Raw genomic sequence first — 14,745 nt, forward strand, 5'->3', positions numbered from 1 at the left:
TTGGCAGGTCCTTGCTGCCTGGCTGCTGCTGCCCCATTCAATGGGGTTTGTTTACATGGAGGGACAGCTGCCGAGAATGTGTGTGGGGACAGCACAAAGTTTGAAGCCAGCCAAGGCGCACATGCCACTTGCCACATGCCAGTTGCCACTTGCCATCTCGGGGCTAAGAAGCGTCTGTTTGTGCGTGTGTCTGTGTGCCTTCTGTCTGTGTGCCTGTGTGGGTGCACACTGGCATTACATTGAAGTTTTAATTGAATTGCGGTTGCTGCAAGTTTTGTAACTGCATTTTGCTCTCGCAGATCCCTCCTCTCTCTCTCTCTCTCTCTCTGCCGCACCGCAGAAGGTGCGAGAAAAACAAGTTCTGCCACAAACTTTGTAGCTTGAAACTTTTTCACTTTTCATTTCTTGTGTGTGTGTGTGCGTGTGTGTGTGTGTTTGTTTCAGCTTAGCCTCATGTTTAAATGCAGCCAACAAATGCAGTTAACAGAGAGCGAGAGAGAGGGAGAGAGGGAGAGGGAGAGAGGGGCCCGTCATTCCGGCGAAAAAGTAGGCAACGGCCAAACGCCAATTTCTATTTCTATTTCCGCTTTCCCCATGAGACTCTTTCCTGTGCCCCTGCCCGTGCCTGCCCCGTGCCCCTGCCTGTGCCTGGTGTCGGTGTGGCAACACCTGTTGTTTCCACTGTTGCACACTGGCCTCCTTATCGCCTCCTTTGTAGGCTGCTCTATCGCTTCGCAAAAGTTTGATTTTGTTCTACATTTGGCTTTGCCCCTCCCCTCTCCCCCGCCCCATTGCGCCATTGTGTGCCTGTCCTTGGATTGCGGGTTTAAGTACCCTCCGCCGACTATGATTTATTGCGGTTTGCAGTAAACTGCAGGAACAAGTTCATTACGGCAGGACAAGGGTCCTTCCATGTAGCAGAGCAAACTTTGCAGGACAATGGGGCCAAGCCCAAGGGGGAAGGGAGTGGGACTCGACTTCGATTATAGTATTTTACTCACTCATTTATTAACAATAACAGACACATGGGTGCTGCCCCACACACGGAATAATCAATCAGCAGAAGCTAAGGCACATCCCCACCAGCCAGATTATTCATGCCTTTTATCTGCCACAGCCAGGGGTGCAGAGCCGGCGACCAGTGGCTAACCCATTTAGCACAATTTAGGCACTCTCCTCTTCTCCGATTTCACACCCACAATTACAATTACAATCCCACAATCAGGCCAGGCAGATCCTTTGTTGCCAGCACCCACTCGCGCGCTCTCTCTCTCTCCGTGTGGAAGCTAATTACAATTACGGTCTGGGCCTCTGCCGCATGCCCATGGGGGGAGCTTTGGTTCGGGGCAAAGCAATCGATGGGCCTCCAAAACATAGCCATGCATATTTAATTCTCTTCTCGTCTCTGGTAACCCAGAATATCCTGCCTCTATCCTGCCTCTATCCTGCCTCCATCCTGCCCCCCTCCTATGCCCCTGCCACGTCTCATCCTAGGCTTTTTGGGCCTCAAATCTGCCCGTTTTTTTTTTGCAAGTGTAACTTCATTTGCTGCCACTGCCACTGCCACTGCCACAGCGGTGCGGTGTCGGGGCCAAAAAACCATTTGGAACATGCACAATTTTGACACGACCCTCCCAATCAGCCACGCCCACGTCCACGCCCCTGCAGAGTAACAAGTACCATTCAACCATTCAACCATGCCACATAGAACAGGGGGAACAGGGGGCAACAGAGGGGATCTGGCGATTTCATTGGAACTCAATTAATGGAGCATGATCTTAATGGGTTCCTACAACAGTCGAGCGGCCCTCCGTGGCCCGCAGGGGCAACGAGCCGTACAAACACATGCCTCTCGCTAAGTGCGCCAAATCAGCAGGACTCTAATTGGGGGGCGGACATCAGAGGATATGCCATCCTTCGGCTCGCATGGCTGGTGGCCTTCATAAAAAAGGAAAATGCTGCAAAAAATCTATTTCAGCCAAAAACATTCGGCATTCCTCCCCCTCCCCCCTCGTCTCTTGCCTCTCCTGCAGTGTTTTCTCTTTTTTGCTAAACTGGGGAACGTTTGCAGAGCAATTAAATGGGCAGGCGAGAGGGGAGTGGGGAGAGGCGTTAGTTTTTCGATGATTTGCAGACGGCTTTTATTGGCCACGAGTCAGAAGTGTGGCTTTCATGTCGAAATGAAGGATTTTCCCCCTGGGGAAGTGCATGGAAATGCCTCGAATATGCCAAAGTGTGAACTGTGACCTCTGCCGACTGCATTTCAATATTTATTCTGATGATTCAGGGGAATGGAGGCTAATATTTGGGGCTCCTGCCCCACATGCAGCCCCTTTCTGCGAGAGCACTCCCTCAAGGCTTCAAGGCTTCAGGGAGCAAGGACGAAGGTAAGTGGCGCTCGGAGCGGTTCCTGGCAAACGAGGCTAATATTTCAGCGACTCGAATGGCGTGAAGCAATTGCCCAAGGGCTCCGCTCTCCCTCCTGCCAACTACAGACGCAGAGGAGTCCTTTGCCGAAGGAGATCCACGCGCTTCTTGTGGCAGGTACATGCGATGCAAATGTGCAGCATTCGATACAATAATCTTATCAGCGCCTCATTCATGCCACATGCGGTAGGGATCTAGTCTCAAAATTGGATGGGAACGGAAGGGAATTTTGGGATTTCATTCAGGGAGGGGTAGCCCCATTTAAAGGGGGGCTGGGAGGTCTGCTTTATTCTGCTGTTTATGTTCTTTGCTGTGTGCTCACGTTAATGAGATTTATTGCGATGGATTGTTGGGCACTCCCCCCCTGTCGGAGGTCAGGGGGCAAAGGCAGCGAGACAAGCAATTTAATTTTTAATTTTCCAATTGAATGCCCCCAAATTAGAGTCCAAATTAGGCTTGTTGTTCGCCCAAAGATAACCGGAGGAGTACGAGCATCTGTATCCTGTATCTGTATGCTCCTCACACAGGGATCAGCCAGGAGCCGCCAAGGGGGCCGTGTTTTAAAGCACTACTTTAAGGCCATACATGACGGGGGATACGTATGTGCCCTGGTTGAATTTTTATCGCTTTCCAAGCGGATGGGCAGGGGGGAGTGGGGACTTGCTTCCGTCTCCTTGGCTCTGGGACGTTCACACTTGACCGGCATTCAATTACCCTATGAGGCAGAGCAGAGCAGAGCTCCACTGGCCCCGGCCATTGGGCTGAAATTTGTTTTTGCTTCCTTGGTCCATTATTTGTTGGCCATTTAAGGGAGTCCAGTGGCTGGGACACAATGCTTACCATTCAGATATGGCCGTTTCTGGGCGACAAACGATGTTTACTGCTGCTCCTTCCCCCTTCTCCCCTCTGTGACTGATGGAGCTGAAAAGCCTCCCCTCTTCGAACGCAAAAAAATCACCATTGAGCAGCAAATGGCATGCGTGTGAAAGTGGGATTCGACCCCTCGACCCCTCGACTCCCCTCTCTCTGCGGTAAACGTTGCTCATTTGGCCACATAATTTATTTTCGCATATTAATTTTCGGACTCGCACTCGGACGCCAAGTTCCCGAGCAAAAGGCAAATGAGAAATTTGTGATAAATGAGCAGGGCTTAAATGCTCGAGGATCCTGGCGGTCTGCCGCGGGCAGGACCGAGCAAATTATTATCCTGCAATGCTTAAAGATATGCCCCCGTTCCGTGCTCCTGGCCCTGCCCCTGTCCCCTGCCCCTGCCCCCACGTGTATGCCACGTGTATTTATGGATAAATGAGAGACAGCGAGGAGCATTCATGTGTGCGTTTTAATTGCTTTCTCTGGTGCTTTAAGGCGGCACATAGAAGTCCCCTGGCAACCACCAAGAGATGATGATGGATGAGCCATCGCTCTCGGATGGAGCCACTCTGCGGTTGAAAGAAACTTGATAATAAATTCAGCATAAGAGAGCACAGAGCGCACAGCTATGCTGCTTAATTATCATTTGTGTTGCTGCTGAAATTCTGGGCATCCAGGAGGCAGAGGGGCAAGGAGGCGGAGGCATGCAGGCAGGTCCTTGGCGCTGCTTATTAATCTCCTCAATATCAGCAGAGGCAAGAGCCAGCGGTGCCATCGCTGCTGACATAAATATTTGTGCACAAGAGTCCTTTATTGAAAAATTCCTCGGCCAAGAAAGTGGGAAAAATGACGATAATGGCGGGAACGGGACCTGCAGCATGCAGCATGCAGCATGCCACTGAGCAGTCATGCAAACATGCCCCACCACGGAAGACGGCATCCCTTTAATCATCGAAATCGAGGGGGGGAAAAACGAGTGGAAAAATCAATGAGTCAGAGAAAAAGAAAACTCAACAAGGGACAACTTTTGTGCCTCGAATGTGGGAATGCGAGTGTCGTTTGTGATTTGTTTTATGGTGCGACACATTAGCGGAATTGCGTCAAATTATATTCGGTGGAGAGGGGCTTTAAATTTAACGATGCATTAAAGCCGAGAAGATGGAAACTTGTTCTTCTTCTGCCTGGGACACTCGCCATTCCAAGACATTCCCCACCATTCCAAGCCATTCATTTGGCAATCATTTGGCGGGTCGTGACTCCAGTTTTTCCAGCCAAACCGGAAGTGTACGCAGCCCCAGTCGCTTGCCAACTTTTGTCCTTCCGTCGAGTCGCCTCGTTTCGGAATTTTAACATTTCAACTTTCGCACATTTTGGCAAATTATTCAAATTCTTGTCAGTGCAGCAGCCAGCAGGGGGGGGAAACACAACCGAACAAAGGCCCAAAAAGAGAGCGAAATAAACTGAAATTAAATGAAAGCAGAGGAAAGTAAAGCAAAGCAACGCAAAGGAAAGAAACAGAAAGAAAGTCGCGCAGAATTTGTCAACGATTTATGTGTGAGGCACACGCTCCTCGCATACGAGGCACTGTGGCAGCTGGCAACGGCTAAACGTGCAACAAACTTAAGAGCGCAAATAAAATGTGTTTGCTCACATTTTTGTAATTTTGATGAAATTGCTTCGCTTATTGCGAGGGGAGACAGGGGCATGGGGGCACGGGGGCACCAGAATGGAAGCCAAGGCCAAGGGAGGGGAGTGTGCCTGCTCAAAAGGGGCATGCCGCATTGTTTTTTGTTGCCTGTGTCGCATACAACGTGCAATATTTTCGTCGCTCTTTGAATAATTAATATTGCGCATACGACGTGTTGTCTACGCTCATACAATCCATGGCGCAAGGAGCACAGGAACCCACTTGATTATGCTAATCTGCCGCAATATTTGGCCCTCGATTCGGGCCACATTCATTCCTTGGAATGGTATTCCTTGTCGTGGCTGGTCTCCTGGTCTCCGGTAAATATAAATTATTATTAATGCCACATAAATCACATTTCCCCCGAGAGACAAACTCAAGTGATTCCCGTTGCCCCTTCGAGTGGCAACTGCCGCAAAGGCAGCTAATTTGTCAAATGACAACAAATGCCGAGAGTTTTGGGAGTTTGACAACAGTTGCACCAGAATGCCACGGATGGATGCCACGGATGGCAGGCAGCTTGATTTGTAATGCATGCAAATTGGCATCGCGGCTGCACAAGGGGGTGGTGGGGGGCGGTGGGGGGGGCACAGAGTTCCTTTGGTTCCTGCGCTGCGGATTCGGTGTCGGTGTCGTTTGTTCCAAACTCTGATTGTAAGGATACTGTGCTTCATTGCCTGTGGCAGGCAACAGTCTGCGGAGCAGTTAATATTCCCAAATGTACCTAAATATTCCCTAATTTGTTTTGTGGCAAGCGGCAATTAGGCAGCACACAGCAATAACAACTGCAGAACGTGTTTCCCCACACCCCCTCCCGCGTCAGCAGCGGAAGGACATTTGTCAGTGTGGAACGGAACCCTTTTTGAAGCGCCAAAGCCACACTCTGCTGGACGGGGGGACGGCAGGACGGTGGGACAGGCAGGACGGGGCCCATCCGAATGGAAGAGCTTTCCGGTCTTGGCTGTGGTTCAAGAAACTCTCTAGCAAGCGACACTCCTGCTCGAAAGATAAATGCGAACGTAACTTTTGCCATCACATGTTGCCAATCTATGCCCCATGCCCCATGCCCCATTCCTTGACTGCTGACTGCAATTTGGTCTTGCTGCCACTACCTTTGGCCAACAGCCACCAGCCACTCGAACGAACGAGGGCCCCCCCTCCCCGCCTCCCTGTTAAGTGTCCAAAGTCCACGAAGTCCACGAAGTGCACAGGGTCCGGGGGGGGGGCCGAGATGGAGTCACATTTACTTACTGATTTATGGTCGCTTCCAGGGTTCCAGGGTTTTATCTGTTGAGTTTTCGGCGTAATCATTTCAAGTCAAAATGTTTTCAAAGGTCGAAGCAGGAGCGATGCCTGAATGCCTGGATGCCCTGGACGCTTCCTTGATAAATGACGGCAAGTTTATCTCCACATTTGGCCATAAATCCGGGCACTACAAACTTGCAGACCCTCGACCGGGCCCAGCCCCACCGCCCAGCAGGAGGGAGCTGCTCGTCCCGTATTTAGATGGTGTTTAGTGTGTGAAAGGATTGCAGTTGGCTGGGGGCTGGAGGCTGGTGGAGAGGGACCCCACTGGCTAACGGAGGGGCCCCGAGGAGGGCGACAGGAAACGTCTCGTTTGTCAGCTTTGGGGCGTAAATCGCTCAGGAACAGAACATACTTTAAGCCTTTATAAACATTGCTAAAGCTTTGCAAATCTTTAATTTAAGGACCCTCCTCCCCGCCCCCGTCTGTGAATATCCTGCGGGGCCCCTTTTGGCCATGAAATTGCATTTGCATTTGGCTGAATAATTTAGCACATATGTTGACCAGAACACACCCAGCCTTGGGGCAACTATAAATTGAAGACAAATGGACCCAACAGGCCTGTTGCCTGTTCACCCCCGAACCCCCAATCCACCCCCAATGTGCCACCCAGCTTCCCACAAAGGACGGGCGATTGCTCGAAAGAATTCCATTTCCATATTGTTATTATTTTTATTATGGTTTTTGCCCAGGACCCGGCCTGGGGTTCGTGCCACACACAGAAACGAGCAAGCGAGCAAAAGAGCAAATGGAGCACAGATGCAAACCCTCTGGCGGGGGGGAGGGAGGGGGTTTAAAGTAAACACAGAAAACACAAACACACACACGCTCAGTTCAACTAATGACCCCCGAACCCATTGGGAAGGGGGAGAGCACGGGGGGGCGAGCAGGGGGCTTTGGGGTTCGCTCTATTGGCTTTCCGTTTTGCTGCATGCGGCTGCCACACACTTGCCACAGACGCGTTGACAGGCTGTTAATTAATATTAAACTCATTTCCACATTCCACATGCCACATGCCACAGTCTCTGGCATTGAAGCCAGGCCACAAGCAAGCGCCTCCAGAGGAGACTCCTGTTATTCCTGTTATCCGCCCCCGTCATCCTTGATTCTGGACGCGTTTCCCATTTCCGATGTGTGTAATTATTTCATGGCTCTGTAGGCGCCTGTCCAGGAATCGGCAGGGGGCAGTGGGCAGGGGGCAGGGAGGAGTGTCAGTGCCAGTGCCAGTCGGACCGAAGAAGGAGCCGACACGTGTCCTGGATAACTCAATCGAGAAGGGAGTGCAGTCCAGTCGCCACATAATCCATTTGCCATTTAAATTTAAACGAATTAAGTGCCACCTGTGTGGCCTGTGACCTATCTTCCCCCCCTCTGGGGCTGCCTGTTGTCTCGCACATTACGCATACGCAGTGGCGGCTGTCATATATCCTGCGTTTAATTACAACTGATGCTCCTCCGATGCTCCTCCGAATGCAGGACACGCACGCAGCGAATGCGAAAACTAATTAAAATGTTTATCAGCTTTTGTAATTCAGTCATCACAGGGGCCAGGGGGTGGGGGGGATGTACGTGATTGCCTGCCTCCTCGTCTAACATTGAAACTCTGCTTGCTATTCATATAATTATGTGTATCCTTTTATTAATTGACTTCCAGCAGCAGGCTGATGAGATCCAGGGGCGTCTTTTGGCACTCGCCCCCATAGAAGGCCTCGCAGTCGCCGCCTCGCCTGCCGAACCGCTCCGAGGCGTGGTAGTCGCGGTCTGAGCCGTGGCCCGTCGGCTCGTCCCTGGAGCTGGAGGGCGTGAGGACGATGTCCAGCACTTCCCCGAGCAGACCGCTCTCGTGGCTCAGCGGCAGGGCTGCGTGCTCGCAGATCAGACGCAGGAGGCAGCCGCGTCCCGGGAGGCCGGCGTTCGCTATGACCATCTCGATGCCGCGGTACACGATCCAGCGGTAGAGAGCGCCGTAGTTCGACTCGTCGCCTCGGCCCGTTATGGCCTGGGGCTTGAGGTACACCCGCGTGATCTCCGTGGAGTTGGTGGGCAGGAAATACTCGGCCTTGAGGACGTATCCCGAGGTCACGGACTCGAAGTGGAGCCCCTCGACGGGTATGCCAATGCCGCCAATAAACTGAACCCGCGTCGGACTGGTAGGCGGAAAGATGAGCGATCGGCTGAAGCGTTTCAGATGGTTTCCCTGGACTCCGGCACGGACCCAGGCGCAGGCCAGAAATAGCAGCGCAGCCGGAAATTTGCTCAAAAGTGTCCGATGATGCATTTGTTGCGATCGCTTCGAGAAGAGTTTAAGAACTGAGCCACAGAATCCCAGCACAGAACCCAGAGCCCAAAACTCACTTTCTTCTGAGGCATCTTTGAGTCGGAGGAAATCAGATCAATTAGCATCTCGGTGGCAAGTCGTTGATCAAAGTAGGTTTCACTAAGCACTAAGCAGCCTCGTATTCGGCATTCAAAGGTTCTTTAAACGCTGCTAATTGAACTGAAAATACACATCCATCCATCCATCCATCAATCCGTCCGTTCACTGCAGTGGAAGATGGTTTTCCTTAGACGTGACCTCTTTTTTTTAGCCGGCACAGACACAGCACTGAGAGCAGATCAAACAAAATGGGAATCATCGTACCCCCACCCCCACCCTTCTCTGTGGCATTGTAAATACAGTCTGCGTCTTTGGCAATCGTCTTTGTAGGAGTATTCGAATGTAATCCAGCTACCACACATCCACATCCACATCCATAGACATCCTCATTCCCATTCCCATTCCCATTCCCATGCTCAACCTTTGGGGGCATCGCATCCTATTGAAGATGTAAGTGCATGCAGCTCCTAAAGCATTTCAAAATGTGTATAAGAAATTGTATAAAATGTGCGAGCATTGGCATTAAGACACTAAGCCCTGGCACATCTCTGCCCCCCGCCCCCCAGCGGGTGGGGGTTGGGGTCGCAAGGCGAAGCGGAAGTTATGCCGTCAACGACTTGAGTAAGTTAAGTGAACTGCTACTGCTGCTGCATCAGGGGTTTTGCAGCAGAGATGAGCCGTGACCCCCCCACCGGGGGGCGGAGAGTGGGAGCTAAACGAACCCCTTCGACGGCTGCTACAGGAATGCGATAATAGCCATGAAGAGAAGGAGATTAGAGAGTAGCGAGAAGGATAGAAAAGACAAGAAGAGAGCACCCCTGCCCCAGCCCCAGCCCCCGCACCGTCCCAGACTCGTGAAGGATAAGGACGTACATCAGAGTGAAAAAATAGACGCATTTCCTGCAGCCTCCTTGCCCATCTCCTGCTATGGAGATGGGAATTGTTGATTGAATGGAGCTGCTGTTTAAGCAAACTATTCCTAAACGCCAAAGAAAGAAACAAAGAAGTAGAGAATTTAGATGGCAAGCGAAACGAAACGAAAGGAAACATATTTTAGATGCCAGGACACACACAGGTACGACTACGTGTCGTATACGTAATGAACAGCAGCAGCACAACACAGAAACGCATTCATCAACGCTTGGAGGTTGGAGCTTGAGGCTGGGAGTGCCGTCGTCTTCGTCGTCACATCTTGACCTCGCAGAGCCTTAAAATTACCTCGTTAGTGCTCCAAGGTGCCGTAAATCCTTTTGCGAGACTCAACAGCATTCGCCTGCCCCTCCACACCTCCTCTCCACCGCTCCGCTCTCTCCTGTGGCAAACGCTTGTCTTACTTATGCTTATTTAGTCGGGTGCATGCTGCCTGGTGCAGGCCAAGAGGGAGTGGATAATGAGTTAAATTATTATGCAAACGACGGCGGCCCCATGTCTTGAGATGGAAATGTGTGCTCCACATAAACAAAACACTCGAAATGTGTGCCGGGGACAAACAGAGCCTAGAGCCCTACAGGGGCAAAGGGCTCTTTGGATTAGATTGGAAGGAAGCTGCTCCCCCCCCATTCGATGCAAGTGGCACTATTTGGAGCACTCTGGAGCCCCCTTGAGAGCTCCGCCTACTGCCTACTGCCTACTGCCCCACTCCTACTCGTACTTCCACTCCTACTCCTTGCATTTAGAATCTATGCTATCCATATTATTTATGGACATTGCACACAATAATTGGCCAGCTTTACGCTCCAATGGGTTTTGAATGGTTGCAATGGTCAATGGCAACGAGGCTTGTGGATGGGCTACCGAGTGGATGCCGGTTCGTTGACCCCAAAAACATTTCAATGTTTCAATGTTTGCCAGTCATAAAACAGCCAAAGAGTCACAGTCACTGTCACAGTCACAGTCACAGTGAACGGCAGGCAGGTGTGTCTGTCGTCTGGCAGTCATCCCAAATCGACGAATGGCATACAATAAAATCAATGAGAACAAATCTAAAAAATAGAGCCAGCGCTAAAGAGCAAACAGGCCAATAGAATGACACAGAGAGAGAGAGAGCGAGACGCTTACTGCTAGGCTACTCTGTGAGAGAGTCACTGGAAATGTATCTTTTAATCTCTGCGAATAAGGCCGTCAAACGGGAAGCCGGACAGAATGACAGGTGGACCGATGGGCAATATGCTTGGCTGGCAATCCCGATAGCGACAGAGCAGGGAGCGAAGAGATATATTTAAGGATAATTCAATGATTGCTCGGCTGATGTACTTACTATTCTGTGCGAAGACGGAGTGCAGGGCGGAGAGAAGCCCAGGACAAGCAATTGTTTTTGAATGAAATCAATTTGTTGGCCAAATATTTGGCCCAAACGGGTTTTGGTACTCGGCCTACAAGGCCTAAAGGTGGGTCTGCAGCGTCATCCCATGGCCACCCACGATGCGGGTCAGCTTCAGCTTCAAATGTCATGGGTCATATGGGTCAAAAGAGTTGCCTCACGTGTATCCTGTCCTGTCCTGCCTGTATGGGAGATGTACATATGCAAATGACCGGAAGAACACAGCAAACATTCTAATCGGCAATGGCATGGTGTGTGTGGCGGGGTTTGTTGATGCTCAAGTTGCTGTTGTTGCTGCCTCTGCTGCTGTGATGAAAATTTAAATATTGCACGAAAGCCAGAAAGACCAGAGATAATCCAAAGCAGGAGGCTGGACGCTAGTAGTGGCAGTAGAAGACCGAAGACCTGGCTAACTAACAAAGTTAAAGTCTGCCAAACTATTATTAAAAGTTTCGACATTGACTGAACCGAACCGAGCCGTAGCTCTTTATTTAGTTGTACTCTCAAAAGAACAAAGAACCGAACTGAACCCTGCTGCCTGCAGCCCCTTAAATGGGATCAAAATAAAGACCCAGGCAGGCTGGCAGACAGGCTGACAGACAGAGGAGGCAGTGCGGCTGCTGCTGGCAACAGTATTCAAATATTAAATCCACCCGATGCGGAGTGCACCCCGAACAGCAGCAGCATCCCCCACCACATAAAGAACAGCTGCGTCCACCGTGGAGCAGGAGGAGGAGGAGGAGCAGGAGAAGGTTCAACGGTAGATGGAGGGCAGATTCCTCTGCTGCTGCTGCTGCTGCCCTTTCCGTGTTTAATTGAGTTTGAAATAGGTGCCTGGTGCCGGGTGCCGGGTGCCTGGTCTGCCAGTCGGTGGGGCGACGCGAAATTGGCTTAGTTGTGGGGGGGATCCCCCCATGGCACACTACCATATGGGAGGATGCTGGCACACGCTGTTTCTTTAAGGGCACGGAATCCTTAAGTCGGAAACAGGGGATGGATGGATCCAAACTTTTGATTTGGATTTGATTGCAATTTTGATGTAATTTTTTCGGTGGATTCCGCCTTTTGTGGTTGCCGGAGAAAACGACTGTAAAGTGCTTCCAATTGCAGGAGGGAGAGGGAGGGCGAGAGAGGGGAATATCAACATTTGGGAGGCATCGCGGGCCATTCCATGAATTTTATGTTCCACCCTTTGGGGTGGAATCCTTTGAATCCTTTGGGCAAATTCATTTATTTCAATTGTTACTCAAACTGGAACTGCTTCCGTTCCCTTCCGCCCTTCCGCTCTTCCGCCCTTTTCCGACAACATATAGGGCGTAATAAGCCCGCTTTTTATGCCGCATGCATTGTGCGGAGAAGCGTTTTTATATTGTTTCCAGAGGGGAAGTTCGGTTGGAAATTTAGCTGGCAACAGTGGGCCGCACAACCAAGAGATAAATAGGGCATAAATATGCGGAGACTTTGGCTGAGACGCGTGCCACTGTGTGCCACTGCCACTGCCACTGCCATGCCCCCTCTTCCGCTTCCTCTTCCACGATGTGTACGCCACTCGATGGCGAAAGTTTTGAATCCATTCTCCGTTCATTTTATAACCCCAAAACGAATAAAACAAAACAAAGTTTTCAACTTTTTGGCGGCATTACGAGAGTACCAGGATATTCCTAGGCCAATGTCTGTCTTTGGGCTTATTTTTATGGCCAATGGAAGTCTATGGGCAGGGACGGGACCGACTCTCCCCCCAGGTGACGCCCAGAATTTACTTACCAAGTACTTATTTGCCTATTTGCAAGAGCCATTTGGATAAATGCTAGCAAGGAGGAGGAAGCAGAGGGCAGGAGCTCTGATTCGGGGCCTGGAGGCCCCAAAGAAATCTAATAAAATAAAATAAACCTCGGCATTGCAGCTGTATAAACAAATACCTGATAAAGACAGCCACAGCTGGGGGAAACCTTTCTACCCTTTCTAGTCCTCTGTTCCCGAAAAAAAGGTCCAGTCTGGACTCGGATATTTGCATAAAGAATGTTGCAGAATTAGCGGCGGGTCGTCGTTACACATTGAGGGACAGGACAATCAAGGGAATCCTGCCTTTGGTATTCTTTATTATTAAATTTTATTATAATGTTTAGCATAATTTCCCCCTATTTTTCCCCCATCTAAAGCAGAGGGAAAATGCTAATGCGAGAGTCCTCTTTGGACAACTGCCAAAGAATATTAGCGGCCAAGTGAGGAGATTTAAAGTGGCGTCCGCGTCGGCGTCTCTTAAATACGGAACTCTACAAGCCGGGTCGAGGAGTAGCCGTGGCAGAATGTCCTGCCATCGATATTTACAGCACCCCAGAGACTTTTTTGGGGAAAATAGAAGTCGAGAAGCCGCACAAAGTGCGACTGCGGAATGCGACAATTAATTTTGGTGAATTATGACCGCAGAGTGCTGAAAAATGGTGCTAATGTGACGGCCATTCTCGACAAAAACACGAACAGCTGTCAGGACAGGACAGAACCCACAAATGCACAAAACTGGAGAGCGGCATGGCATCTCTTGCACGTTTGCATCTGTGTATCCTCTGGATCCTGTGGATAATGCGACCGCAGACCGAAAAAAGATAGCGGCATCAACAGAATGGTGGCAGTGGTGGCAGCTCCCTAGCGTGTCGTTTCGTTTTGCAATATGACAGCCAGAAGCCGGGCACCCCGCTACGTATACGTGATATTCGAATGCAGCAATGCCACAACCATCGAGGCTTTGGAGCTGTCAGAGCCGTCAGAGCCATGCCAATCTAAGCCCATCGCCCATCTAGCGGGGCTTTCAGTTTCAGTTTCAGCTTCAGTTTCGATCTTAGTGGCGACAGTTGCCATAATTTATAGCCAAACATTTCAACGCTCTGTGGTGGTGGGAGGTGGTGGGAGGGGCCATTGTTCGATGCACGTGCAAAGGGCAGAGCAGAGCAGAGCAGAGCAGACAAAGGCAAAAACGCAACAAAACGGCGGCAGCCGTTGGCCGTTAGCCGGCGATGGGGAAAAACATGCGGAAGTCGCGAGGGGCGATGCTCCGCCCCTCTACGCTAAAAACTGCGCTCGTAAAGTACAATGAACCGCAAGAGCTGCATTCTGTGGCATCCACGTACATGTGGGGGTGAAGTTGAGTGGATTTCAGTGAAAGAAATGTCTGCAAGTGCTCAACGCCGCCGAAGAGGAGGCAAGAGGCGCCAAAGCGAAAAGGCGGTTTGTTTTATGTTTTTGCGGCACTCGGCATTCGGCATTCGAGGATTATTTATTCTTGTGAATGACACCTCCTTCAGACAGGCAGAAGGCAGGAAACAGGAAACAGGAGACAGGAGAGGCAAGTGCTGAGGAATATTGTATATGTAGTGCTCGAAGGCAGACCCACGAGGAGCATCCATCCCCTGGAAGCCAAAATCAAGTTATCTAATGGCCTAATTATGTTGAAATGTTGGGGAAAAAAGCACAAACAGCAGACAATCTTCGGAGCTATAAACCCATCAGGATTCAGGAAAGTTTCCTTCGTGCTTCGTCCTGCGTCCTTCGTCCTGCAGTTCAGAGTTTATGGCGCCCGCAGTTTGAAAGTTTTCCATTCAATTCACTTACGAATAAGTTGGTGCTTTTCGCCTTTGCATTTTGATGCCGCCGCAACGTTTTCCACTCGTTTCGTTTCGGTTTCTTTTTGCTTTTTGCTTTTTGCTTACCTTGTTCGCTTGGTGGCCTAGTTCTTGGGCCAAGGAGTAAACTTTTCCTGGCTGA

General features: G+C 50.5%; 1 protein-coding gene across 1 annotated transcript; it reads right to left on the bottom strand.

Annotated features, from left to right (window-relative positions):
- Positions 1 to 7,900: 7,900 nt before the first annotated feature.
- LOC4802843 (uncharacterized) lies at positions 7,901 to 8,685 on the bottom strand. The gene has a single exon (XM_001359642.4). The coding sequence runs from the start codon at positions 8,565 to 8,567 to the stop codon at positions 7,929 to 7,931; it is 639 nt and encodes a 212-aa protein (XP_001359679.3). The 5' UTR covers positions 8,568 to 8,685; the 3' UTR covers positions 7,901 to 7,928.
- Positions 8,686 to 14,745: the final 6,060 nt, after the last annotated feature.

This window comes from Drosophila pseudoobscura, chromosome 2 (genome assembly GCF_009870125.1).
Source record: "Drosophila pseudoobscura strain MV-25-SWS-2005 chromosome 2, UCI_Dpse_MV25, whole genome shotgun sequence".
NCBI classification, from domain to species: domain Eukaryota; kingdom Metazoa; phylum Arthropoda; class Insecta; order Diptera; family Drosophilidae; genus Drosophila; species Drosophila pseudoobscura.